The sequence below is a fragment of the Pogona vitticeps genome, chromosome 6, assembly GCF_051106095.1.
Source record: "Pogona vitticeps strain Pit_001003342236 chromosome 6, PviZW2.1, whole genome shotgun sequence".
Taxonomy (NCBI): domain Eukaryota; kingdom Metazoa; phylum Chordata; class Lepidosauria; order Squamata; family Agamidae; genus Pogona; species Pogona vitticeps.
The window spans coordinates 94773829-94799721 of NC_135788.1; the positions used below are offsets into that span (position 1 = coordinate 94773829).

At 40.6% G+C, this 25893-nt stretch overlaps 1 protein-coding gene across 2 annotated transcripts; it reads left to right on the forward strand.

The window, feature by feature from the left end:
* Nucleotides 1-3833: 3833 nt before the first annotated feature.
* COASY (Coenzyme A synthase) lies at nt 3834-25282 on the forward strand. 2 transcript variants are annotated; one of them, XM_020785571.3, is made up of 10 exons: nt 3834-4072; nt 7513-8185; nt 11486-11700; nt 15108-15239; nt 16058-16247; nt 17253-17317; nt 18254-18338; nt 19316-19413; nt 23372-23518; nt 23640-25282. In XM_020785571.3, exons 2-10 carry the CDS (start codon nt 7519-7521, stop codon nt 23685-23687), a joined length of 1647 nt encoding a protein of 548 aa, XP_020641230.3. In that variant the 5' UTR covers nt 3834-4072; nt 7513-7518; the 3' UTR covers nt 23688-25282. The 2 variants fall into 2 exon arrangements, with proteins under 2 accessions (XP_020641230.3, XP_072860393.2); XM_073004292.2 differs by lacking the exon at nt 3834-4072 and adding an exon at nt 4585-4706.
* The last annotated feature ends 611 nt before the right edge of the window (nt 25283-25893 follow it).

The window sequence follows — 25893 nt, forward strand, 5'->3', positions numbered from 1 at the left end:
CTCGGTTTACAAGTCAGCTTTTGGGAAAGGCTCTTCATGACCAGTCAGGCCCTCAGGATCTTGAAGCCTTGCATTTACCTGGCGTTTCACTTCCTTTTCTTCATCCTGAGTCCAGCCAGCCTTGGTAAAAAGACCCAAGCAAACATTTAGTGTCACCCAAAAGACAGGTTCTAGGATAAAAGCAAAGAAATACGGTAAGTCCCAAACACTGGTGATGATCACCTGTGTGATAATAGGTTTTGCGACAGTGTAGCATCCAAAATCGCAAAACCTATTATCTACATCAATAGATTTATCATCACTCAGGAATTAGGAATTTCAAGGAGCATCTCTAAAGATAATTAGTAATTGGTTCTTTGAACAAGGTTTTAGACTTTCTGGAATAAAGTTATCTTTTAAGCTCCTGCTCACGCCTCTAGCCTCTTTTCGAATCTTAAAACATGATTATAAATCCTTGTAGGGCTGTATGCATGCACAAGAGGAAACACAGAAGCTGCAGCTACTAATGCACAAGTTGTTAGTCTCACGTCAGATGTGTGCCTGATCACACACCCAGCGCACACCCAACACCTTGCCTATGAACACCCAGGTTCTACATGCTTCTCTTGCGAACATGGAAAAACCCAGTCGGATTCAGCCTCACGTCTCTTAGGAAGTTTTGTCTTAAGATTAATCTGCACAATTAATAGCATCTTGAAAGGACCTGTCTTGACCTAAAATTCTCCTGAAATACTGGAGGGCTTGTATTTTTCCCCTCTTTACCTTTTTAATTTTTTTTCTAAAATAATAGGGAATACAGAAAGGAAAATGGGGAAAGTGAAAGCAAATTAAGCAGAACAACTTCAACAAGAAAATGATTATTAAGAGTATACTACTTACTACATAAAATTACTTTCCAAACTTTGGGTGGACACTACAAGAACTTTAATTAGGATCTGTTGAGCTGTTTGAACTGGAGATAGATATCAAAGCAATATTTCTTGGCTTGGACACTAAGATAGAGAAAGCCAACAAACATACTCTTTTCATGGAACCACATGAACAATCATCATCGTCAGAGATGAAGACGGAGGAGGAGAAGATGGAAAATGAAACAATTGACTACTTTGAAGAATCTGAACAACAACCGCCGGAGAACCAGAGGGAGACTTCGCTAAAAAAAAAGCGGAATGGAACACTTAAAAAGGAGGAAAGGAGGGTGGAGAGAAGGTGGGAAAACACATGGCGTTTATCCTGATGGAAAATGACGTTAAAGGGAAGACAGGGGTGAATTTAGAGGCAGAAATTTATGGTCAGAGGTCAAAAAGATCTGTTCTGCTCAGAAATCAAGATACAGATTATATTGAGAGGATATTAATAGATCTCATAGAAAATTCTTTAAGGAAATTTTATAGATGGCATTTTAAAACTGGCAAAAGAGGAGTAATAAATCAATTTTGGAAGTATGACACTGTAGTTAAGAAGTAAAAATGAAGGGGGGGGAAGTAACCTGCGGACTAAATGATAAATGTTTTTTTGGATTTTGAGATATATATAATCACACAGAAAGTAATATAAGTAATTTACACTATGAACAAGTTTGGCCAGAGGGGAAGCTAAAGGGTAGATAAACATATGTAGCTATAAACTTTATTAATAATAATAGATGCTTTGGTGTTTATGATATATATGTAAAGCTTAAATATGAGTGAATTACTATATTGATTTTATAGGCAAGATTAGATATACAATGTTTTTCTTACCTGTAAAAGTGGAGACCCCTCAGAAATGTATTAAGCGGGCCAAGAGCTTCTGTGTGGTGAAGTGTGTGTGGTTAAGCTACTTTCATGATGAAATTAAAATTGTTGATGATAAATATCGGATAGAAAGATATGCAGATGAAAGAATCTATAGAGATTTTACATCCCTGGCTTACACGTGGAGCAAAGGAATATAACAAAATGAGGAAAATACTTGCCGAATGTCTTAAATGGTTGATAAGTACAAGTAATGCCTAAATTAGATTACATAATCTGACCACAATTGTTTAGAAGGTACTGATGACAAACCAGAAACATGAGGATATTAAGTACTGCAATTCATGAACTACAGTTGGTTTATGCAATTAAGAGTGGCTGGAATATAAGATCAATACAGGTTTATATATTGACAATTTATGCACGTTAATTATTGGAGGCTATGTAGTCAGAATTATATATCAAATGGATTTGGCCCAAAGATTAAGTAGAGGAATATGCTACATGCAGTCAGTAATGTATGTTAAATGGATATATGGAAAATTTTCTCCCCAATTATATGTTTTGTGTGTATTTTGTATGTCTGTTTGCGTCATTAATTAATAAAAAAAAAGTTGGGGAAAAAAAAGAAAAGAAAAAAAAGAACTGTAATTAGGATGAGGAGGAGTGAGGAGCAGGCCCCCTGATCTCTCCACAAGTACTTTCCTAATAGACCAGGACAATCAAAGAATGTAAACCCACGTGTGTGTAATTTTCTGCTGTCTCACTTGGAAATACAGCTGGCTTTAGTATCTAGAAGTACCTTCTGGCAACTTTAGCTGATTTAGTTAGTTGTAACCTTTTTTATGAATTTGACCAAACTCTGGGAGGCAGTGGAAGACAGAAGGGCCTGGCATGCTCTGGTCCATGGGGTCATGAAGAGTCAGACACGACTTAATGACTAAACAACAACAACAAACCTTATTTAGAGAAGGCAGAACCTGTCATTTATTCCTGCTTTACATCCAGGGTGGACTACTGTGATACAATATATGTGGTACTTCTTTTAAAGGTTTAGATGCCTCAGCTTTGTTGATCAGAACAGAGCTGCTTATGGGTACCATAGATTCAAAGAATGCCACTTTATTATTGTAGCTGAACAAGTGATGTGTTGTTTTCTGGACTCAGCTAAGTGTGCCATCCTCAAGTGACTTACATAGTATAGGACCAAGTCACCTGCACATTTACGAATTTGTTTAAGTCTTTCTATCAGTCTCTGGAGGATCGATTTGCATGTGATGATCAAAATCCAAGATGGGTGAAGACCTGAAATGGAGCCTCTTCAAGTTGTGGCCCACTTACTTTTGGAAATCTCTCCCAAAGAAGAGTTTGTGACCTCATTTTAGTAATAATAAAAAAAAACAATGTAAACATTCGATTGTTTTAAACTGTGTTAACCTGTGGCTTTCCCCTCTGCTTTTTTTTTTTAATGTTTAAAATCATTTCATGGTTCCTATTCTTTCATAAACCACTATGAAAGAGTTTTACCCAGAAGGTGGCATGTCAGTCTGTAGATAAATATTGAATCACTAAATAAGCAGAAAAGGAGAGCTTGTGTGGAGAGCAGTAGAAAAGAGTTGTCTGAAAGATGACCAGGAAATATTTTGTAGAGAGATTGCTCTGGAAGAGCAAAGGCATCTTAACCTTTCTCACTGCTTTTATGCTCAAAAGCAGTCCTTATTTAAAGGTGCTGCATCCGAAGTCCAATAATCAATATACCCAGCCTCCAAGCAGTAAAAGAAGTAACTTGCTTTCTTCAACTGCAACTTGTCCACGAAAGTTCACTCTTACAATAAAACAGTTAGTATTTAAGGTGCCACAACGTTTTGGCCGTCTTTATTTCTGTTTATGCTTGTTTCGTTTTGGGCTGACGTGCTCGCCCAGACGTCGACCTAGTTAATTTCTTCCAATGAATCCTTCCATTGCTCTCCCATCACCTTCGAGTCTTCTCTGCCTCACGCAGCGACTCGAGCTGAACAGAAACCCCGCCCCTTCACGTTGACTCCGCCCCCCGTGCCTTTCTTTGCTGCCCCGGGAAAGAAGGGCCCGGAGGTTACCTCCTCCCTGCGCCGCCGCCCCCCCCCGACGTACGACGCTTTAATACGTTATCATTTTATACACACACATGAAACCCATCCTCGCCTCTAAGAATCGAATTCCCGCCAGTGAAAAATAAAAAAGTTTTTTCTTCTGCTCCGTGTCAAGGAGAAAGCACTTCCGGTGGGAGGGGCGTGTGTGAGTGTGTGTGAGGAAGGGCTTCCGGCTCAGGCGACGCTTCGGCTGGAGCTGCCCAAGAGGTGAGAGGAGAGGGGTGTGTGTGTGGGTCTTCTTGGCCTGAGGGGAGACGTTGAGTCGGGGGTTAAGGGTGGGAAGCGATTATGTTTGTGGTGGGGGTGGATATTCACGAGCCCAGCGGGTGGATGAGAATGGTCGTTACACAGCCTTTCCCTTTTTTCTTTTTTCTTTGGACTGGATAGTTCTTGTGTTAATTGAGAGGATTTTATTTAATTTATTTAAATAAATAACTATAGTAATAATAATTATTATTATTACTGATACTGAGGTTGAGACTCAAGCCACTATACTGGTCTTTAAAAAAAAAACAACTAACCAAAGGAAATCGATGCATGGACAAAAATCTAGACATTGGGGGGGGGAGAGAGAAGATCTAGTCGTGGTAGCATGAATGGAGAGAGGCTATGGAAGTTAAATATCGCGAAACGGACTCTAACCCCGGGTGGGGAGGAGATTCTGGTTCTTATCTTCACTGGGCCTTAAAGCTTGGTGAGTGTTTTTTTGGCTTGTCACAGCCTCTCTGCCTCATTTACCTCATGTATGTCTTGCAAGAAATAAGTGAGCCAAAGAGAAGATCCATATGTTCTCGAGAGCTCTGTGGAAGATGGATGGGCCAACACTGAAATAAATAAATAGGTATAATGCAGGTTGTATCGGAAATCATGGTTACTAGTAGGGCATCATGGACATCACTTTTTAAAGTGATGTATATACTGAAGGCTTTTATTTGATTTTATTTTATAATGTTTTATTCTTCTTTGTAAGCCGCCCCGAGTAGACTCTGTTTAGAGGGGCGGGGTATAAATCAAATAATAAATAAATAATAAATTTTAAGTATCCTGCTTTGTGCAAATGTTGTAATCACTGAAAAATACAAAATGTTAACTTTTAAGAGTGTCAGCAGATAGAGAACAACTTTCCCAGGATGGGATAATACAGATTTTATTCATATTTTGTCAGAAATAAGAGTACAGTAATTGATTTCAAAGGAAATTACATCAAATGAGTAAGAATTGCAGCCTGCCACAAAATATGTTCCTGAATAGGAGTATATTCTGTAGTTTAGTCTAAGATATTAAAATAAAAAAGCTATAAGTATAATATAGCCAGATAAGGGCTTCATTTGTAGTGTGGTGTGCACTTATTTTTAAAAAGCACAAATAATGAAGCTGTCTGTAGGGAGGAAAGATAAATTTGAAAAATAAATCAACTTTATAAGCCTTTTCTGTTTCAAAACATCATTTACTCTTTGGTATCTGTTTCTTAGATAACATGAAGGCTAGACTTTGCATTGCAGTCTGATAGCCCATTCTTCGGCATGTGTCCTTGGACAAAATGCCTTATTTTCAGACAACTTGGTTTAGGACTGCAACTATCAGTGACATCCTATATATGTCTGTTCAAAAATAAGTTCCTTTGGTTTCAATGGAGCTTACTCCCAGTTAGGCCGCAGTTTTATACTCCCTTACCAGGAAGTAGCCCCAATGCAGTCAGTGGTCTATTTACATCCAGGTAGATATGCCAAAAATTATATATTATTGATAATCTGCAGTCATTAAAATGAAATAGTGGGCAAAGATATTGCATACAGCATTAGTGAAATATGGAATTATTGTTTATTTTGGAGGAAGAAGTCAGTGAGGGGATACATCCAAATATCAATTGTAGGGGCTGGGAATCTTTGACCTAATTATTTTGACCTACAAGTTTCATCATCGCTACCTAGTATGGCCAGTCTAGAAGATCAAGCCCAGACCTGTAAACTCCATGATACATAACTCAGTTAAAGAAAGGCTTTAAAATATTAAAGCCCTCTTGGCATGAAATGTGATAATTTGAGATGTGATTATTACCACATATGATATTGTAAGATTAAATATACTGAAATAGTTGGAAACTCAGCACTTACTGTGTCTGAATAAATTTTTACTTGATACTTTGTTGGAATCTTAAATATATTCTGACACTAGTCTTAGCACAATTACTTGTAAAATACCATTTGGGTGGGTGGGTGTTGGAATATACGGGGTAGAAAGGTGATGTATAACTACTTTCCATAAGTAAATAAAAACAAATTTCTTTTTGTGTAAAATTAAGCTGGTGCAAGCTGATGATATATTCCGCTTGCATGAGCACAACATTAAGAGGATTTTGACCACAGAATCTTACTTCGAAGTGAACAAACATGGGATTGGGCAACACATACAGTACATTTAATAATAAACAAATGCAAACATATTCCTTTTTTTCTCTCTGAAGGAACAGGATAGAGTCCTCTTACTGGGGCAAAAAAAGTGTGCTATAATATGATCAGTTCATCACTGCTGTGGTCAGTGGGAAAAGGAGACAGAAGTGATACATACCCACATACACAGTTCTGTATGCTTCACAACTTCCCTCACACCTTGAAGAAAGTTAAAATCCACCAAGGATTAGAGAAAGAAAGTCAATCTGTTACTCATTTGCGCATGCTAAATTGCCTGTTAACTAATAACAAATGCAGAGGTTAAAAACTAAGCAAAATGGAAGGATAAAAACAGGAGGGGAAGAAACAGGACACGTTTTCTTGTTAGTACACAAGGTTACCTAAGCATGTGCTTTTTATATTCTGTATAAACTAATTCGTTATGATAATCATGTATCCAATGGGTTCTCCAGCAAATTCAGATGTATTGTAGCTAACCTTGTGAGTTGGTTTTAGAAAAGACAACCCATGTTAGTCTGCAAGCATGTCAGGCAAAAACAAAAGGGAAAAAAAGCACCTTAAAGACTAACCATTTTATTTTAATGTGAGCTTTCATGGATCAAATCCACTTCCTCAGATATAAGAGGGAGATTGTATAGCAAATTTTTATACTTTTATACATAGCATCAAAATATAGAGACAGTGATTGGTTGGTTAGTAAGTTGCAAATTGTGTGAATCAATGTGATATATTTCACAGCAAGTAATGACTTCTATTTGATATTCAGATATTTTCCATTGGAACTTTGTACTGTAAAAGGGTGTAGGAACACTTGACATATAATAATAACAGGTAAGGTAGGTTAGACTGGTTATGGGTGCCTGCCCAGGTCTCTTGAATTGTTAGCAAGATCTAGGGAGAGCTGTTATTGGTAGGACTCTCTGCAAGTCATTTTAACTTATAAGTTCACCATAATTCAGAACTGACTAGATAACACATAACAAAATTAAACTGCCCAGTTGAATGGGTATTTAAAATAGGGATTTCTTATTATACCCTGTCGATCAGAAGGCACTTTTGCATTTTTGAACTGGATCTGTTGTTTTGGGTTGAAGGCTGGGAATGATATGATTGCATAAAACAGAATAAGTAGCAGGTAGCAATAGTAAAATTGCATAAAGTCATTTGCTGTCTCTTGCTTAACTTTGCCTTGACCTCTTTTACACAACTGTCTTTGTTTTTGTGCATGTCTTTCAGAACAGCATGTCGGTTTTCCGTTCAGGCCTACTTGTTCTAACATCACCATTGTCAGCACTTTCCCTACGGTTGGTGCCTATTCTCACCTCTGCTGCCCGGCTAGTACAAGACACCCTCTATATTCACTTGCAGCCTGGCCTCAGCCTGACAGGCTCCACACAGCCCTGTTCCACGTATGTCCCAGCTACATCAGAGGTCTACACCCTTATCAGCAAGTTGTATGCTGATGCTGGCATCCATCACCACCTCGACGTCCGGGTACTGCTGACCAACATCCTCAACCAAGGATCCACCCCTCCAGTGCTTGGATCTGTGCAGAACCTCTCCCAGCCACCTGAAGTGGTACTCACTGACTTTGAAACTGGAGATGGTGGGCAATCTAACCCAGTCAAGCAGCGCCTGGAGCGCTACGCCACCAGCTGCTACAGCTGTCGCCCCAATCTCATCTCTGTTTTGTTGTATCCGGAGTATGAGCTAGGCATCAGTGATGGAGAACAGCTGCCACAGCAGGAGGCTGGTGTAACAGATGAACCATTGCAGAGCTACAGAGATATTGTTGTAGGAGGCACTTTTGATAGACTCCACAACGGCCACAAGTTACTTCTGAGTGTGAGCTGCATGCTAGCAGAAAACCGGCTCCTGGTGGGCGTCTCTGACAAAGATCTCCTGGAAAGTGGGTCTCTTTGAGCCATGTATGCCCTTTCTCCAAGGTTGCACAAAACCATTTGGAGAAATTAGAGACATTTAGGGGACCACTTAAAAACATTCCAGATTCCTCATGCAGAATGGTCTATTTCTGTGACTGAAATTGGGGCTAAAATGGGAGAGTGGGGTTATTGCCTAGACACCAGGTGTGGGTGTTTGAAAATATGTTGCAGCTTTTGTCATCATTTCCTAATGACTACTTACATAAATCTGAACATTTGAAAAAGCTTAGATTTTCTTGATGCTAAATGTTTAGGGATCAGTTTGCAATAGGATAGGGAAATATGAAAGATTTTTAGATACTATCCAAATGTTCCTGTGTTTCTGGGAGTTTTTTCAGTCCTGGAATATTTGATGTGCTTCAGTTTGGGGTGGGTAATTTGAGTTTTTTCTTCCTCCACCTATTAATATTTGAGTATTTTCATTTGGGGATAGTGCGTGAACAATTTATGAAAACGAAATTGTTAGGCCAGGTTGTGTAGAGCACTGGTTCTTAACCTTGGGTTACTCAGGAGTTTTGGACTGCAACTCCCAGAAGCCTTCACCACCAACTGTGCTGGCTGGGGTTTCTGGGAGTTGCAGTTCAAAAACATCAGAGTAATAAAGGTTAAGAACCACTGGTGTAGAGGCACTGGGCAAAAAAGACATGTTCTGAAGCCCTTCCATTTTTGTAGCAGAAACACTAGAAAGGTATTGAAATTTCAGTACTGTGGGTTTTTTTGCTCCATTTATCAAGGGCTCACAAGTAGAATAAGCTCATAAATCCTACAGTCCTAATTACTTAGTCATATATGAGTTTGCTCTTGATATGCAGGATTTAGAAATTTGTGATAAAAGGAGCCTTTTTAGATCATGTTGCCTTTCTCCCACAACTGTTACCTCCTGTTGCAGGAAACAGACACTAAAGTGATAGATAGAAAGTTGTTTTGTACCAGGTGAGGCTCTATGTAAGAAGTAGAGAGTTAATAGGGTTGGAAGGGTCTTATTAGGCCCTCAGGTCCTACTCTCTGCTCAATGCAGGAATCTAAATCAAAGTATATCTGACAGATGGTTGTTTAATTTTCTCTTGAATGTCTCCGGCTTGGTTGATTCCTTGAATTTAGTCATATCAGAGGAATTGAGTTATGTTATTTGGCTCATTTTAGTTTTCAGGAGGACCTGTTGCTTAGTGGTGGAGTATATGCTTTGCATAAAGTAAAGGTTCCAGTCTGAATCTCCTCAGCATCTCTGTCTTGGCAGCTTTGGACTTCCAGATATTTTTGGCCTACAGTTCTTTGTATCTCTTGCCGCTAGGGAAAGATTATTGAAGTTGCAGTTTCAAAAACATGGGAGAGGGGGCATAGTTGCCCCTAGAGCAATATTGTCTTCTCTGACTGGCAGTAGTCCTCTGGGATCTCAGTTGGAGAAAACTCCTTAGCTACCATCTGATCTTTCTTTAACTGGGGATACTGTAGCTGATTCTGGGACATTCTATGTGCCAAATATATACTATGTTTCCCTGAAAATAAGACAGGGTCTTATGTTATTTTTTGCTCCCAAAAACACATTAGGGCTTATTTTCAAGGGATGTTTTATTTTTTTGCATGTACAACAATCTACATTTATTCAAATACAGCTGTGTCATCTTCTGGTTGCTAGCTGCACAAGGAGTCACTGGTGGAGGGCGGGGTTTCACTTAACTGGGGCTTATTTTGGGGGTAGGGCTTATATCAGGAGCATCCTGAAAAATCATACTAGGGCTTATTTTCAGGTTAGGTCTTATTTTGGGGGAAACAGGGTATTTTATCACTAAGTTGCCATCTGTTTTGTAAAAAAAGAGTCCACACCCTATTGCCAAGGTCTTCCCAATATATGTTACTCCTGCCAAATGTAGGTGTTCATGGGAACAGGCAAGGAGAGTGTTTCTCCTCCATCTTAAATTTGTTTATTATTATAATATGCACAGATGTACTGTCTTTGAATGATGCATGCTGTGCATGTGAATTTTAGTAACACCAATTTGTAGCTTAGCATCACTGTCTCTGAAGAAATTTCTGCAGTCACTCTTGCTACATAAATGTTTCTGCCCAAGATGTGAAACATTTATTTGCTCTGGGGCTAATGTGGGGTATCACTTTCAGCTCAAGGGCAACGTTCAATTTCAGAGATGTCGTCTGGGCCCACATTCCAGTGGTGGGCGAGATACCAGCATATCTTGGTGCAAAGCTCCTACCTAGGCCTTAGGAGGAGCATCTCAGCTTTTGAAATTTGGGGTGGGGTGGAGTCTGTACAAAGGCATGGAAATCACCAAATAATGGTATTGGGAGCCTGCATAGAGATCCTTTATATCACATCCTATGCATATCTGAATTCATTGGGAACTATTCCCTGGCAAGTGTGGAGCTGAAGATTCAGAATTGTTCATTACATAACATAGAGATGTTGGCATAACTCTTGAAAACTGCCTGGGCAGTAATTCCCACCTCTATTGTTAATGCTACACCTAAAGTTCTAAAAATACTTTATTATGCTTCTGATTGAATACCTATTATATAGGAACAAGAAACATCACATTCTGGCAGCTCATACCAGGTTGAAAATATGTCTGGTGTCATGTATCCTTATGATGTACAGTTTGCCCTTCTCTTCAGGATATTTGGTGTGATAAGCTGCCTTCTGCCTAACAAAGACTATACTGGTTGCTGGCAGTCAATTAATCCATCTGGGGGCAGTATTTTGAAGAGCAAATAAGAATAGGAATAGCAGATATCTGTCTCTCTCTCTCTCTCTCTCTCTCACACACACACACACACAAACATATACACACAGAGAGAGAGAGAGGTTCTGTTCTCACAGATGCTGCTTCTTCCCCTCTTGGATAGTGTACTGCTGTCTCACTTCCTGTGCTAACTGCATGGAATGCTTGCTTCTTTGTGATGAGCAAATAGGATCCTGTACATGTATTATGATTGGTTCTGAGCACTTGTGATTGGGTAAACTGCATTTGGTAGCAGAGCAATTTGGATATGCCAATTCTCATGATGGGAGATCAGTTCTGGCAAATTCCATTAGCTTAGTTGCAAACTCTTCCAGGGGATTGTGTTTATCTGCCCTCAGTCCTATTCTTTTTTCTTTTAAAGGATGCTGCTTTCTCTTTATCCCATAAAACTGAGGAAAGGACAGCTTTCCAGTGCCATGCCTTTCCCATTTGATGCTCAGGCAAGGTGACTTTTCTTTGTGGTGAGCTCTTTGCATGTTCCTAATATATCCCCTTTTCTTTACCATCTAGACAAGTTGCTGAAGGAGCTTATCCTTCCCTATGAGCAACGCGTGGCTGAGCTTAGTGAGTTTCTGGTGGATATCAAGCCCTCCTTGCGGTATGAAATTGTCCCGCTCTTTGACTTCTTTGGCCCTTCCATCACAGACTCTGACTTGAAGTGCATTGTAGTAAGCGAAGAGACCCTCAAGGGTGGCCTGGCAGTCAACAAGAGGAGAATGGAGAATGTGAGTATGCTGTGGGAGGCACCCCTTACTGGAGCATAGCCCTTCTTAATCAGAGCCTTTGATTTGGAAGGGTATTGGGTTGGGAGGAAAATGGGCTTTTATGTCTGTGATATACTACTCCTCCATGTGTTTATCCCTTTTGTTAAACTCTTCTTAGGAGACATATCAGCATTCTGCAGCAGTAAATTCCATAAGCTATCTCTCATTCGCTTTTAAAAGACAATAATGCTATCATTCCCCAATAGCTGTGATATTAATGGGCACTGATCAACTCTGATTTATTGGCAACATGGATTGCAAAAGATTGTCACCACCCATGGTTTCTGAAAAGAAACGATGCCCCTTCTCTTCATAAAGTGAGACAAGGTACCCAGGTTCTGGTATTGCTAATATTTTTTTTTTCTGTTTCATCTTGTGAGCTTTGCTCATGTACAATTTGCTCTTAGGGCAAAAACATTATCCTGCTAGCTCAGCAAAATAGTTTGTGTAGCTCAGCTTATTTTCTCTCTCTCAACAACTACTGTTCACATATCTCAGGGTGCCTGTTTGCAAATATTGTCTCATATGTAGGATTTTCTATTCAAAATTCAAATTAATGTCAAAGTGACTGGACTCAAAGTGGCTTTTTGCCTTCCTCCTTCTGTGCACAGCTTGGCTCATTTGTGTGTGTGTGTGTTCCAAACTCTTTAATCTTCAAGGACTGATTGCAGCACGTTTGCTCAGTGCTTGTATCACACTGCAATTTGATACCCAGAGCACAGATGATACCGGCAGGATTGGACTAGACCAGCATCCTGTTGGTCTGTAGCATCTAACAATCTTGCCTGCACCTGATGTGAGTTAGAGCCCAAAAATGTCTGGAAAAGCACACTTTGCCTATTCCTGGACAAGATGTTCTTTCTCAACTTCAATTTAATAGGGAATATAAGAGTAAAACCTGCCCCCTTTTGATAGGTAGCTTTAAACTTTCCCTGCACATGGAAGTTGTTTTTACAGGCTATTAAATTTATGAGCTACCAATTGGCTGCTCTTATATTTGATTCTTAAATATCCATATTTCTAGTAGCTACCCTGTGGCAGTAGGCTCATAAAGTCAAGAATATATTGGACAGAAGAGTGTTGCTGGTTCCATATGAGAAACTCAGTGTACCTTCTCTTAGAGTGCACACCTAGGAGTGGAAATGATGAATTAGTTTTTCAGATAGTAAGCCTGTTGTGACACTTGTTATCTGTCTGTCTAATCATGTGAAACCTAGAGGTTTCAGAAGATCACATTTAATTTGCTTATTTAATTTGCACAATCGAAACAAAGATGCCAGTCCTCAGTCACTGTGAGGGTGTAAGTGTGGCATTATAGATGTGAAACTACTGTTGATGAAACCTGGGTTAAAATCCCCACTCAGCCATGAAGCTTATCTAGTGGCCTTAAACTAGTCACTATCTTTCATTACCTCAAAGGGCTGTCGTAATTACAAAATGAAGGAGCTGTGTAAGCTGCCTGGACTTAATTGAAAGAAAGGTGGAAGGCACATATAGTAATAAGGTAGTAACAGAATCCCACCAGAACAATCTTATCTCACCTTTTAATCGGGTAGCGCCCCTGGTAGATAGTGGGAATGGTGTACACATAATATATCTTTGATTTGACCAAAAACCAGCATGTTATTCTGCTTATTCTAACCAAGTGTGGACTAGATAGAACCAACTGCCAGTGGATGCACAGTTGATTACAGAATCATATCCAGAGAGTGTTTATCATGAGGTAACAGGTGGGTACCTCAAGGCTCAGTCCTGGGCCCATGTTCTTCAGTATTTTTATTAATAACTTGGATGAGGGAGTGCAGGGAATGTTTATCAGAGAAACAAAATCCAAAAAGTTCTTGATAGGCCTGAGCACTGTGCTGAAAACAACAATTAAATTGAACATGGGTAAATGCAGAGGTCTGCACCTAGAGTCAAAAACAAACACACAAGAGGGGGTATCTTTTGCTCAGTAATATTATGAGTGAGAAAGATCTTGGAATTTTTGTAGATCAGAAGCTAAATATAAACCAGCAATGAGATCTAGTTGCAAAAAAGGCAAAGGGTATTTTAGGATGCATTGACAGACGTATACAGTCGTGCCCCACTTAACAATTACCCCGCATGATGACAAATCTGCTTCACGACAATGTTTTTGCGATTGTAATTATGATCGCAAAACGATGGTCTAAATGGGGTTTTTTTTGCTTTGCGATGATCGGTTCCCTGCTTCGGGAACCGATTCTTCGCAAAATGACGTTTTTCTAACAGCTGATTGGTGGTTTCAGAATGGCCGCTGGGTGCTCAAAATGGCTCTCCGCTGTGCTTAGGGATGGATTCCTCGCTATACAGGCACCGAAAATGGCCGCCGTATGGAGGATCTTCGCTGGACTGTGAGTTTTTAGCCCATTGGAACGCATTAAGCGGGTTTTAATGCGTTTCAGTGGGTTTTTTAATTTTGCTTTACGACGTTTTCGCTCTACAGCAATTTCGCTGGAATGAATTAACATTGTTAAGCGAGGCACCACTGTAGTCTACAAATCGCGTGAAGTATGAATTCCCCTCTGTTCTGCATTGATTAGGCCTTGAGTGCTGTGTCTGGTTTTAGAAGGATGCCAACTAACTGGAACAAGATCAGAGGAGGGCAACAAGAATGAACAGGGATTGGAAACCAAGCTTTATTATTATTTATCTTATTATTTAAATGTGTATACCGTTCCCCATAAGTGCCAAAGCACTACTCTGGATGGTTTACAATAATAAACAAAACAAAGTAAAACTAAAATTATTTAAAACCAAAGTAACAACAAACCAATAAAACTAGATGCCACTAAAATTATAGAACAAAATGACAGAATGCGGAAAGGCTGAAAGAACTGGGCATATATAGCCTCGAGAATAGAAGACTGGGGGGAGGTATGATATCATTTTTCAAATAGTTGAAAGATTGTCATGCAGAGGAAGGGCAGGATCTGTTTTCGATCATCCCAGAGTGTGGGACTCATAATAATGTGATCAAGTTACAGGGAGCCAGATATTGGTTGAATAACAGGAAAAACTTCCTAATTATTAGACCAGTTTTACAGTGGAACCAATTACTTGGGGAGGTGGTGAGTGCTCCAACGCTGGAGGCATTAAAGTGAAAATTAGACAACCATCTGCCAGACATACTTTGATTTGGATTCCTGCATTGAGCAAGGGGTTGGACTTATAGGCCCCTTCCAACTCATGATTCTATGATTCTAACTTTAGTCCCCAGAAGGAAATGTGTTTCAGGGAGAACCAGAATTGACCTATGGCTGTTTGCCCTATAGCAGGCGAGAGAGGTGGCCTGGTTTTGTATCTTTCCCTTATTCTTCTTCACTGACCTGCGTTGTGTGTTACAGGGCCTGGCTGAGCTGGCCATCCATACAGTTCAGCTGGCTATTGACCCCTTGCATGCCAAGAATGAGGAAGAGAAGGTGAGCTCCTCTAGCTTGCGGAGCAGGCTGCTTGGGACTTTGTTACGGCCCCCCAGGGTAAGCAACACTCTGTGGCAGTGTTTCATATGTGAAGTAATGCATTTGGGGTGGGGTGAGGGTGGACTTGTTGGGACCCCCACAAGAAGCTTGCAATGCAGTCACATGCATGTCTGTTCTAGAGCTTGGAGACATAACTTTTTTTGCAGGGGGGAATTACTGCTTCCAGAATCCTACACTCCACATGACTGCTGCTTCTTCTTTGCTCTTTCTCTTTCGATTTTTATTTCTTTTGTGCATTGCCTGAAAGGCTCGGGGAAAATTGAAGGAAGGGAGGGAGCCTCTGCACATGACAGAAACAGGTTTCTCATGAGTACTCGCTGTGGTACTCGGGAAAACAGAGAGTGAGGTAAACTCCCTGGGTGAAGAGGAGTGTTGTGCAGTGATTAGTGTATTGCATTGGAACTTGGGAAGTGTTGAATCTGGCTCCTGCTGAACCTCAAAATTAACCAAGTGGCCACTCTATCTTTTTCAGCTGTACCTATTTCTGAGGGTTGTTGTGAGGATAAAGTAGGATGGAGAAGAGACATGTTGGTTGCCTTGGGTTTACTGGAGGACAAACGCAATAAGAAATGTCAGTAATGGAATAAGAAGATGCCCCACAAGGAATAATATGCACAGTTGGAACTATAGGCATATCTTTACACAGACAAAGGTTTACTTGATGGTTTTTAAATAATTAGCCTGTGCTCCATGATGGACTTATAGAAATATGTCTGCTATGTTGCTGTTGTAACATTGAGTAACACAAAAACTATAGTGGAGTTGCATAATGCATTCTTGTTCCCCTGATAATCCTGTCTATTTCCTCCACCCAGAAAGATTCATCTCTTCCATCCCATCCTTACATCATTGGGCTGACAGGTGGAACTGGTAGTGGCAAGACCTCAATTGCTCAACATCTAGTTCGTCTTGGTGCCTTCCATTTGGATATGGACCGCGTGGGACACAACATCTATGTTCCAGGAGGACCTGTGTATGAGCAGGTGGTGCAGGCATTTGGAGCAGGTATTGCTTACCTCTCTGGGAACCATAGTTAAAGTTGCCATGCACAGTAAAATCATTGCATTTTTATCAATAATTCCAAACTGATTGATTTCTTTTTCTTAGCCAGACTCCTAGCCCTTAGTCTGGCTGCTTCCCTCTGAAAACCATATAAATTGCTTTCTTTCCATCCAAACTTAGTTTTCCTTTTTCTTGCAGAAGGTGCATTGTTTATCAGCACTCTTATTTACTGCTTATCCTAAGCAGTTTGCAAATGTGACACAACATCACTGCACATTTGCTAGTCATTAGAGTAGGCAAAGTGGGGACAGTGTAGGTGACAAGTTAACTAAGGGTGAAATCGGAACTAAGGGTGAAATTACTATATGTATAAAACTATTGCATAACTATTACTAAATATATTGAAAGTGTTGGTTACCGTGTAAGATCTTGAGAAAATAGCATGGAGCAACATCTATGTGTTAGTCCCACTAGAATAGATACACTGAATGAATGGCACTGATACAATGACTGAAGAAGATCTTGTCATTCAATAGGTTTACTGTAGTTTGAATCAACAATAGCATTTAACATGATGCTATTTAATACTCAGGCTGATACTTAATGCCCCTTTTGACCTGGAAGTATCACCTGGAAGTCATGTTCATTCTCTGCCTTCATGTACTAAAGCAATTCTGTGAAGCAGTGTTAAGATTACACACTACTAGATTCTCAAACACTCATTTCCTAGTATTTTTTTAAGATGACACAGATTGTTATATTGGTGTTCTTTCATGATGAACCTCTCCTTTTGTAAATCATGGGCAAAAACCTGTCATTTTGTGTCAAGTTGTCAGCTTCAGAAAAACATGTTGATTGGCTGATGAGGCAGAAGGATAGAGGTGCCCTCTCTGAACTTTGAACAGAGTGTGGGCTTGGAGGACCCTCCGATAGCTGAGGGAAGGGCTGTGTGATAGTTTTATTTTAGTTTACTCTCCCTCCTGAGTTGCATCTGGCTTGTTTTTGCAGAGATTTTAAATGAAGATGGGACCATCAACAGAAAGATCTTGGGGGCCAAAGTGTTTGCAGATGAGGTAAATCCCCCAGCTGGATTTGAGGGGTCAATATTTAACTTAAGTCTTTGTATCTTTCCTGAGCCAGCTGGTCATAGTTTGTTTCTGCTCACCTTTGTGCCGCTGACGTTAGTTTGCTTTCTTGTTCCACAAAATTAGTGGAGCCCTTTCACCTCCTTTCCCTGCATGTTTTTGGCTTTGTATAGCTGGAAGAAGGGTACTGCCTGGAGAGTTGGGCATAGAAGAATAATCTCTTGCATACAGTGAGCAGAGTGGAGTACACTTAGGCTGGGGGTTGTACTGATGAAAGTAATGCATTCTGGGATTCCGCTCCTCCTTCAAAGGATAGCAGATCCCACCAACTTTTCAGACTAGTGCCTTCTGTTTTGTGCACACCTTTCTGTACCTGGAACAGTTTTAAACTTACAGCAGATATTTGAAACACAGCTTTTCAAACTGCATCTCCAAATTATAAAATAGAGGTGAGGAACATTTGACACACCCACCTGAATGTTTTGGACTACAGCAGCCAGCGTCCAGTGCTATTGACCGTATCAGGCTGGACTGATGGGAACTGTGGGCCAACACATCCGTAGGACCCAAGATTCTACATCCCTGTTACACAATAGAATAAAACTGAGAGAAGATACAAATAAACGAGATACACAATGAACCTTGAGGAGTAAGAGAACCATATTAGCCTCTTTGCATATTGCACTTTTCAGCTGTGCCCTTGCTCAAGGCTTGGTAAATTTAGCAGAATTTTACAAAATTGTTTTTTGGTGGTTCTACCCCTGCTTTAACTGGCACCCAGCATCTCCTGCTTGGGACAAGGTTGTCCCCAAACCACATTATGGGATGATGGCCACTTCTTGGCAGTTTATGGTGTCTTCTTCTGATTATGGTACATCATCTTGGAAGCTGTTGTTTTCAGTCCCTATTCTTCCTTCCCACTAGGAACAGTTGAAGCGGCTCAACAACATCATGTGGCCAGTGATGGCTCAAATGGCAAAAGATAAGATAAATGAGGCAGCAGCACAGGGTAAGTCCAACTCATTATTCTGTTATTCAGTATTAGGAAAGGCTTAGGAACCTAGTGAGAATTGTGCATGAGACAAGTGAGGGCTTGAAATCATTGTTATTTAACTTTTCAGAAGAGTCAGTAATCTACGAAAGTTGTTCCAGAGAAATTTACTTATCACAGACCTTACCCGCCAAAGCCATTTTATTTTAGTTTATTTTGCTGTGGAAAAATACATCAGTTTTTTGCAAGCATATGTTGTCTGGATCTCTAGATCACATCTGAATTGTTAATAAATTCTGAGGAATTTTGAGATTCAAATTTGGTCCATTCTGGAGGAATCCCAGTTTAATTTCAACACCTCCTAGATTTCTCCAAACTAACCAGATTTAGTTCAGTATATCTCTGAATCCAATATATACTACAATTTCCATTAATCTTGACTTCCTGTGAATGTGCAACACTTGGGTGCATACAGCCCTTTCAGTTCTCCTTTTTTTTCCTCCTGCTTCCATGTGGAGATAAATAAGCGAGAAACTGATGATGTTGTCATGACATTCACACCTTGCAACATATTATGATGTCCTGTTGTTCATACTCCAGCAACAAACCATGGCTTGTTTCTGGCTAGCAATCCTGGTGTGTTTGGGAACAACAAACCAGGATTCTGAGTTTGTATATAATGCTACTAGCTGCTTCAATTTTTTAACCACTCACTTGGAAAGTTAGTTCTTGGAACTATAACTCACAGGATGCCATAGCCACCATGACCACTGAGCATGTTGTCTGGATATTCTGGGAGTTGTAGTCTAAAAGTTTCCAGACTAGTGGAGAATCAAAATGTAAATGAATGAGTTGCAGCACAGGAAGCTAGGCATCCTGACTTATTGTTTTGTGCACATGCAACCAAAGTGTTCTGTATCTTCTGTCTCATTGGAGGCAATACTTTCCCCATCCACCATTAAAGTTTCTTGAAACTGCTAATATCTCATCTGCAGGAAAGACTGTGTGTGTCTTGGATGGTGCTGTGTTGTTGGAGGCGGGCTGGTCAGACTTGGTGCATGAGGTCTGGACAACCATCATCCCTGAAGATGAGGTAGGTACTCTTCCTTGATTCCTTTGTCACATATCTCTATATCCCACCCGTCTTCCATTTAGCTCAAGACAGAATAATTGCTGTCCTATTGTCCACTGTATCTCACAACAACACTGCAAGGTGGACCAATTGAAAGATTTTTGACTGGCCCAAGCACATCTAATATGTTCAATAGCTCAAAGAGGATTGAACCCAGGTTTCCAGAGCCCTAGTCCCAACACTCCAACCACTACACCAAGCTGGCTTTCTATGTAGTTCCTGAAACTGAATCCAAATCTCTTTACAGACTCTCTTGCTTTATCTTGTCCCTAAAAGTTACCCATTGGCAATCTGTTAATGATACTTTCTTTGTTGATATTGCAACATGCAGATAGTAAAATTCTAATGAAATGTTGACTCATATATTTGTATGAGTCAAACCTGAGCACTGCACTAAACAGGATGCTTTTCTTAGGGGTAAGCACTGTTATATAAGGAAAGATGAGGAATGTGTGGCCCTCTATATGCTGTTGGACTACATTTACCATGAGCTCTAGCCAGCTTGTTAGTGGTGAAGGATCGAGGGAATTGCAGTTCAATAACTGGAAAGCCACATATTTCTCACCCTTGCTATTGAGTAAAACATGTCTAGATTAACCTGCATGGTGATGCACATTTTGACCAGTCCTGTTGCTTATTTATTCTTGTGTAAGGGAAATTGTGCTGTCAGGAAAACAGCCAGCATCTTGTTAATAAGTGGCAATTTGCCACCAAGTCTTATGCAGTGTCCCTTATGCAAGCTCAAATTGCTGTAGGATTCTGGCCATTAATTTTTCAGTGCATGAGCGTATGCTGTATGTATGCTGTGCATCTGGACAGTTGTGGCTTTCACGTCTTTGCTCTTAATGACTTTTCATTTAAAATGTACTAGCTCCACATTCCATTTTTATGATCCTCTTTGTGCTCTTATTTCTGTTGTTTGTGATGTTGTAGATGTTTTAAATTTTTTTATGTCTTAATATAGTTTTAAAGGTTTAACTATTAGTAATTTCGGAATCCTTACTTGGATCAAAAGGCAACAGATATATTGTTAGGTAATTTGAAATAATAATTAGACAAAAGATTACAAATAAAGAATGGTGCCATACTCTTTTGTCAAAGGAAGTCTAAGGTATTGCATTCGGTCAACAGGAAGCTCTTTGAACAAACCATGCCTTGCCCAGCCATCTGAAAGTGTGGGAAAGGAAGGTGAAACATTTTGCAGTTGGTACTTTTATTGAGAAGGCCTTCCTTTAGTGAATGAATGCCTGTCGTGTGTTGCTTCATGATAGTACCCCTAGTAAGCAGTTTTGTTTGTGACATTTCACTTTTTGGGTTTCAAGTACTGTACAGTGGTGCCTCACTTAACGAGCACTTTGTTTAACGACGAATTCGCATAGCGATGATTTTTGCGATCGCATTGCGATGTTTTAAATGGTAAAACATCGCTTTGCGATGATCGGTAAGCTGTTTCGCTTACCGATTTTCGCATACCGATGTTTTTAGAACAGCTGATCGGCGGTTCCAAAATGGCCGCCGGGTAAAAAAAATGGCTGGCCTCTGTGTTTTCGCGCCCATTCCTCGCTTACTGGGCAGTGAAAATAGCAGCCATATGGAGGATTTTCGCATAACGGTGAGTTTTTTGCCCATAGGAACACATTAAACGGGTTTTAATGCATTCCTATGGGCTTTTTTTCGCATAGCGACGAATCCTTATAGCGACAATTTTTCCAGAACGGATTATCGTCGCTATGCGGGGCACCACTGTAGTTAATTCAGTTGATATTTTACCCCACCTTGAGAGCTCAATGTGGTCAACAGTGTTCAAGGTTTTTTTAATTCACTACAATAAAAAGTAAAATCTCTGTGAATTCCAGGACAGATAAAGAAGTTAGGCACAGTGAACAGTTGAAACTGTAAAATTCACTACCGCAACATGGGGCAATGGCCACCAATTTAGACAGCTTTCAAAAAGGATAAGCCAGATTTATAGAGGACAATCTTATCCATGGCATCTTAGCATGGCTACATATTGCTCTCAGTATCAGAGGCTGTTATGCCTTTGAATATCACTGGGGTAGGAAAGCAAGCAGGAGGGTGCTGTGGCACTTGTTGTCCTGCAGTTTATTGGCTTTTTATAGACATCTGGCTGGCCAATGTAGGAATGAAATCCAAACTAGATGGGCTTTTGGTCTGATCCAGAAAGCTCTTCCCTTGTTAAACGGAGGATGTCCCCGAGGATGTCTTTCTCTGAGCATGTTTTGGTACTATTCCACTCACAGATTCTGAATTTGCTCTTTAGAAGAAGCAATGGCGCGAGGGGAAGTTTCCCAAAGTCAACTGGTTCATCATTGTGGGGACAGGAAACTGGACAGGGTGGGCCTTTTGTCTAACCTAACAGGAAGCTTCTTGAATGATCCACCCCCCTGAACTAAAATATTCACTTCCTCCTACTTTTACTCCTCAAATAAAACATGCATTTGACACCCAATCCAGTAATTATTTCCTCTTCATACTACTTTCTGTGTGTCTAGCAGGCTGCCTGTTTTTTTTTTTTAATTGAAAAACTGCTCTATAAGTAAGGAGCGGATGGCTTTGTAGTTTTTGCTGGAAACTAGTATAACCTGCCAGTCTAGCAGTTTGAATGTGTGCAAATGTGAGTAGATAAATAGGTACCACCTTGGTGGGAAGGTAACGGTGTTCCGTGTCTAGTTGCGCTGATCACGTGACCATGGAAACTGTCTTCGGACAAATGCTGGCTCTATGGCTTGGTAACAGGGATGAGCACTGCGCCCTAGAGTTGGACACAACTGGACTAAATGTCAAGGGGAACCTTTACCTAGTATAACCTGCAGAAATGGTTGTAGGCCAGCCGAAACAAAATGGGCTGCAATTCCAGAGGGATTTGGCAGTTCCAATGTGTATCGGTATACATCCTAAGTTCCTAGTTGGTCTCTGAAACTGGAGTGAAGACTCTTTGGCCATCTCTCCTCCCACTAGCCCCAGCCAGCATGACCACTGGTGAAGGATTGTGGGTGTTGGAGTCCAGGCCATGCACAGAGCCAAAGATTCCCCACCACTTGTCTAAAAGGGCTTGTCTTAAGTTACAGTTCTATACTTTGAAGGGCCATCCTATCTTACATGAGCTTATCAGCTCACTGCACTCTTCGGCAAAAGCATGAGCTTCTGCCTTGCTACCATCAGTGGTTCAGCTGGCTGAGTTGTGTTACAGGACATATACCAGATTGTGGCCTGGTTAGTTTTTTTCCTTATTCATATCTGGTCATGATTTTCTGGTTTTTAACTATCTTAAAACTGGGTGGGTGGGTGAGCATGCTTGGCAATGCTATAGAACTTGATTATAGATGGCTCTGTTCTAAGATCTTATCTCCTTTTATTATTTATATTCTATTGTACTTTATGGCACATAAGCCATTTTAGAATTACATAAGACAGATGGTGGCTAGGGGTGCCCATATAAACACCCACCCAATTTATTTTGCACCTCAAGACAAAAAGGGTGCTAGTGCAGACACTGGACTACTGGTGCAATGATACCTTTCTAAGTACTGCAGTAACAATATATCATCTGACCTTGACATGTGACAGCTGTTGCTCTGTTATATACCACCATCAAGGGCTACCCACCTTAGAATGCAGGACAGCAGCATCACCTCAAATAGTCTACCATTTAATATTCAGTTATCACACGTATATCTACTTTGCTAAGTGCTTCTGCCAGTGATTTCAGTGAGTGATCAGGTGCCTAATCAGAATAAATAGTGAAGAAGAAAATTCACTGCAGGAGTTATCCCCCAAAATACACTCTGGTAGGTGCAACAATGTCCTCTTTGGAGAATGTGATAACTTACGTTGTCCCTGGATTAACCCTGTAATAAATACCTATGTAATAATTCTGAATTTTCTGTCTCTTTCCCAGGCCATAAGACGTGTTGTAGCAAGAGATGGTGTAAGTGAAGAAGCTGCCCGGTTGCGTCTGCAAAAGCAAATGCCCAACAGTGAGCGTGTGAAACGATCACATGTAGTTCTCAGCACAATGTGGGAACCAGAGATTACCCGTGAGCTGGTAAGAGACACCTCCTGGTAGCACTGGTGGGGAGATCATCCTGCAGATCTCTTAAGTAGCCTGTCTCTTGAGCTCTGTTCCTGGCGACTTCATTGAATCATCACCTGTCCATTCTTTACAGATAGAAAAGGCTTGGGACCTGCTCCAGAAACGACTCAAGGACAAGTAGATCTATAACCTGAGATGGGATCACATCTTCATTCTCCTCCCTTGGTGCTGCTGATCTGGAACACTGTACACTGGATGGGTCCTATGCTGATGGGAGACCACAGATCACGGGGGGTGGAGATCAGGGGAAAGGGAGTTCAAGCTGTTTGATTTTGTTGGGGAGAGGACAAAGCTGAGTTTCCTCTGCTTCCCCTTCCATTGCAGAAGATTGAGGGAGAAGCATGGATAAATCAGGGATGCAGAGGTACCAGCTGAGCAGGAGGAGCAGCTGTCTTAGTACCTGAAACCAATTATGATTGCATGATTTTGATGGATACCAAAGTTTCAGCAATGCCATTTAGATGCAAAGACACTCAAAAGGATGCAGAGGTGGGGATTGGCTCTTCAGCTTTAGTCCCCATTATTCTGTGCTGTGTGCTTCGCATAAGCTGCACATAAAGACAAAATCTCTGGACAGCTCCATCTTTGTGTAGTCATACTCATTCTATACACTTGTTGTCTTTATTTACACTCTGGTGTGGTCCATAGAGTGGCACAAACAGGGTTTTTTTTTTTAAAAAATTGTCTCTTGCACTCATCCACCACTGGTAGCTTATACTAGAAAGGCAATCAGTTGCAATTTGTCTCCTAATTTAAGTTTGCCTTAAATACTGTTGCCTAATTAGATTCCCCACCCACCCAATTTCCCAGGTTCTAATATAACTCAGAGAGGTTTTATTAACAAAGAATTTACCATGCTGAATTTGGCATGAGGGTACTTGTAGCTTCCTTACAACTTCCATCTTTTGCTCAAGATTTTGTATTTTCAGTTCCCTTAAGAGACAACTTGAAAACATAATTTGGCTTGTATTTAAAAACATATTTTTATGTAAATATTTTAATTAAATGTCATTTTAGCTGTAATGAAAAAAGAATGCAGTGCAGTTTTCTGAAGTTGTCCCACTCTGTGAATACAAAGACAATGTATCTGTTCTCTGTACTTAAATTACGGTGCAATCAGACAGTGAGAAAGCTGTGTGTCTGGTTGCAGCAGACAGAGTTGTGTAGCTAGGAGTGATCTCCCTTAAAGGAACCCTTCTGTCCATCAGGTGATCGCTCCAGTCTGTCTCTGAAAAGTAGTAGCCCTACTGTTGGACTAAAAAGGTCCAGCTTGCACACGGATCAGGGTTGTGTTGGAATGCTATTTCCCATACATCATGTGATAGCTGGGACATCGTTCCCACTGGACCGCACCACAAACAGTCCAGAATGCAAGCCATATATGCCCATGTGATAACACCTTAGTTTGAAGTCTTTAAGAACTGCAGCATCGTTCCCAGCAGAACCCTGGAAATTATTAATGAATACAATTATCATTTTATGTTAGACGTTGGCTTCCTTAGGCAAACAATTTCCAGTTTTCTTTTAGATTAGGAGGAGGGAGGAGCCGCTAAGAGTTGAACCACTTTAAATTTGAAGTGCAGACATATCCTGAAAGAATTACGGTATGAAATAGAGTGCTTATGTAGATCAGTATAGCTGCTGATGCAAATGATAGCAAAAGAGTAATTTTCATAGTGGATTAAACTCTTTCCAAATCTGGTGGTGATCCAGAGATTGGGATTGCGCAAGAAATCTAATTTTTCTAAGGCCTGAGTGATTTGGATTTGGTGGTGAAAGAAGAGCAAGTCAGACAGAAGGGGAATCATAGGATGGGGAGAAGGGAAAGCACTTCCTCATTGCCAAAACAACCACCGTATTGCTTTGAGAAATTATTATTTTTGTCCTGAACACTTAGTGTATACTTTGAAGTGGATGCAAACAATGACTACACTCCTTTGCATGCAGTTCCCTATTTTTAATCCCTCAACATACATACACCCAGGAAAACCACTTTTGTAATTCACTGGGCATTCTCATTCCCTTGGTTATATGTTACAGCTCACCATCACCATCAGACTATTGGCCTGTTGTCTCTCTGTGCTGCATATGGCCCGATGCATTGTGAGAGCACCTTTCATGTGTGCAGTTGCTCTCTGCTTGTGGCTAGACAATCTCAGTGGCTGCTGCTGATTTTTTTTCACTGGCATCCCATCAGTGGTGATTTTGGTGAGTGAGGCCTCGGGAGATGTCTGGCCATGAGACTTGCTGACCTTGGGCATCAAAAAGATTGGTGCGGCATGGATTCCCTCTACTGCCATGAAGCCCAGACACAGAATGTTGTCATC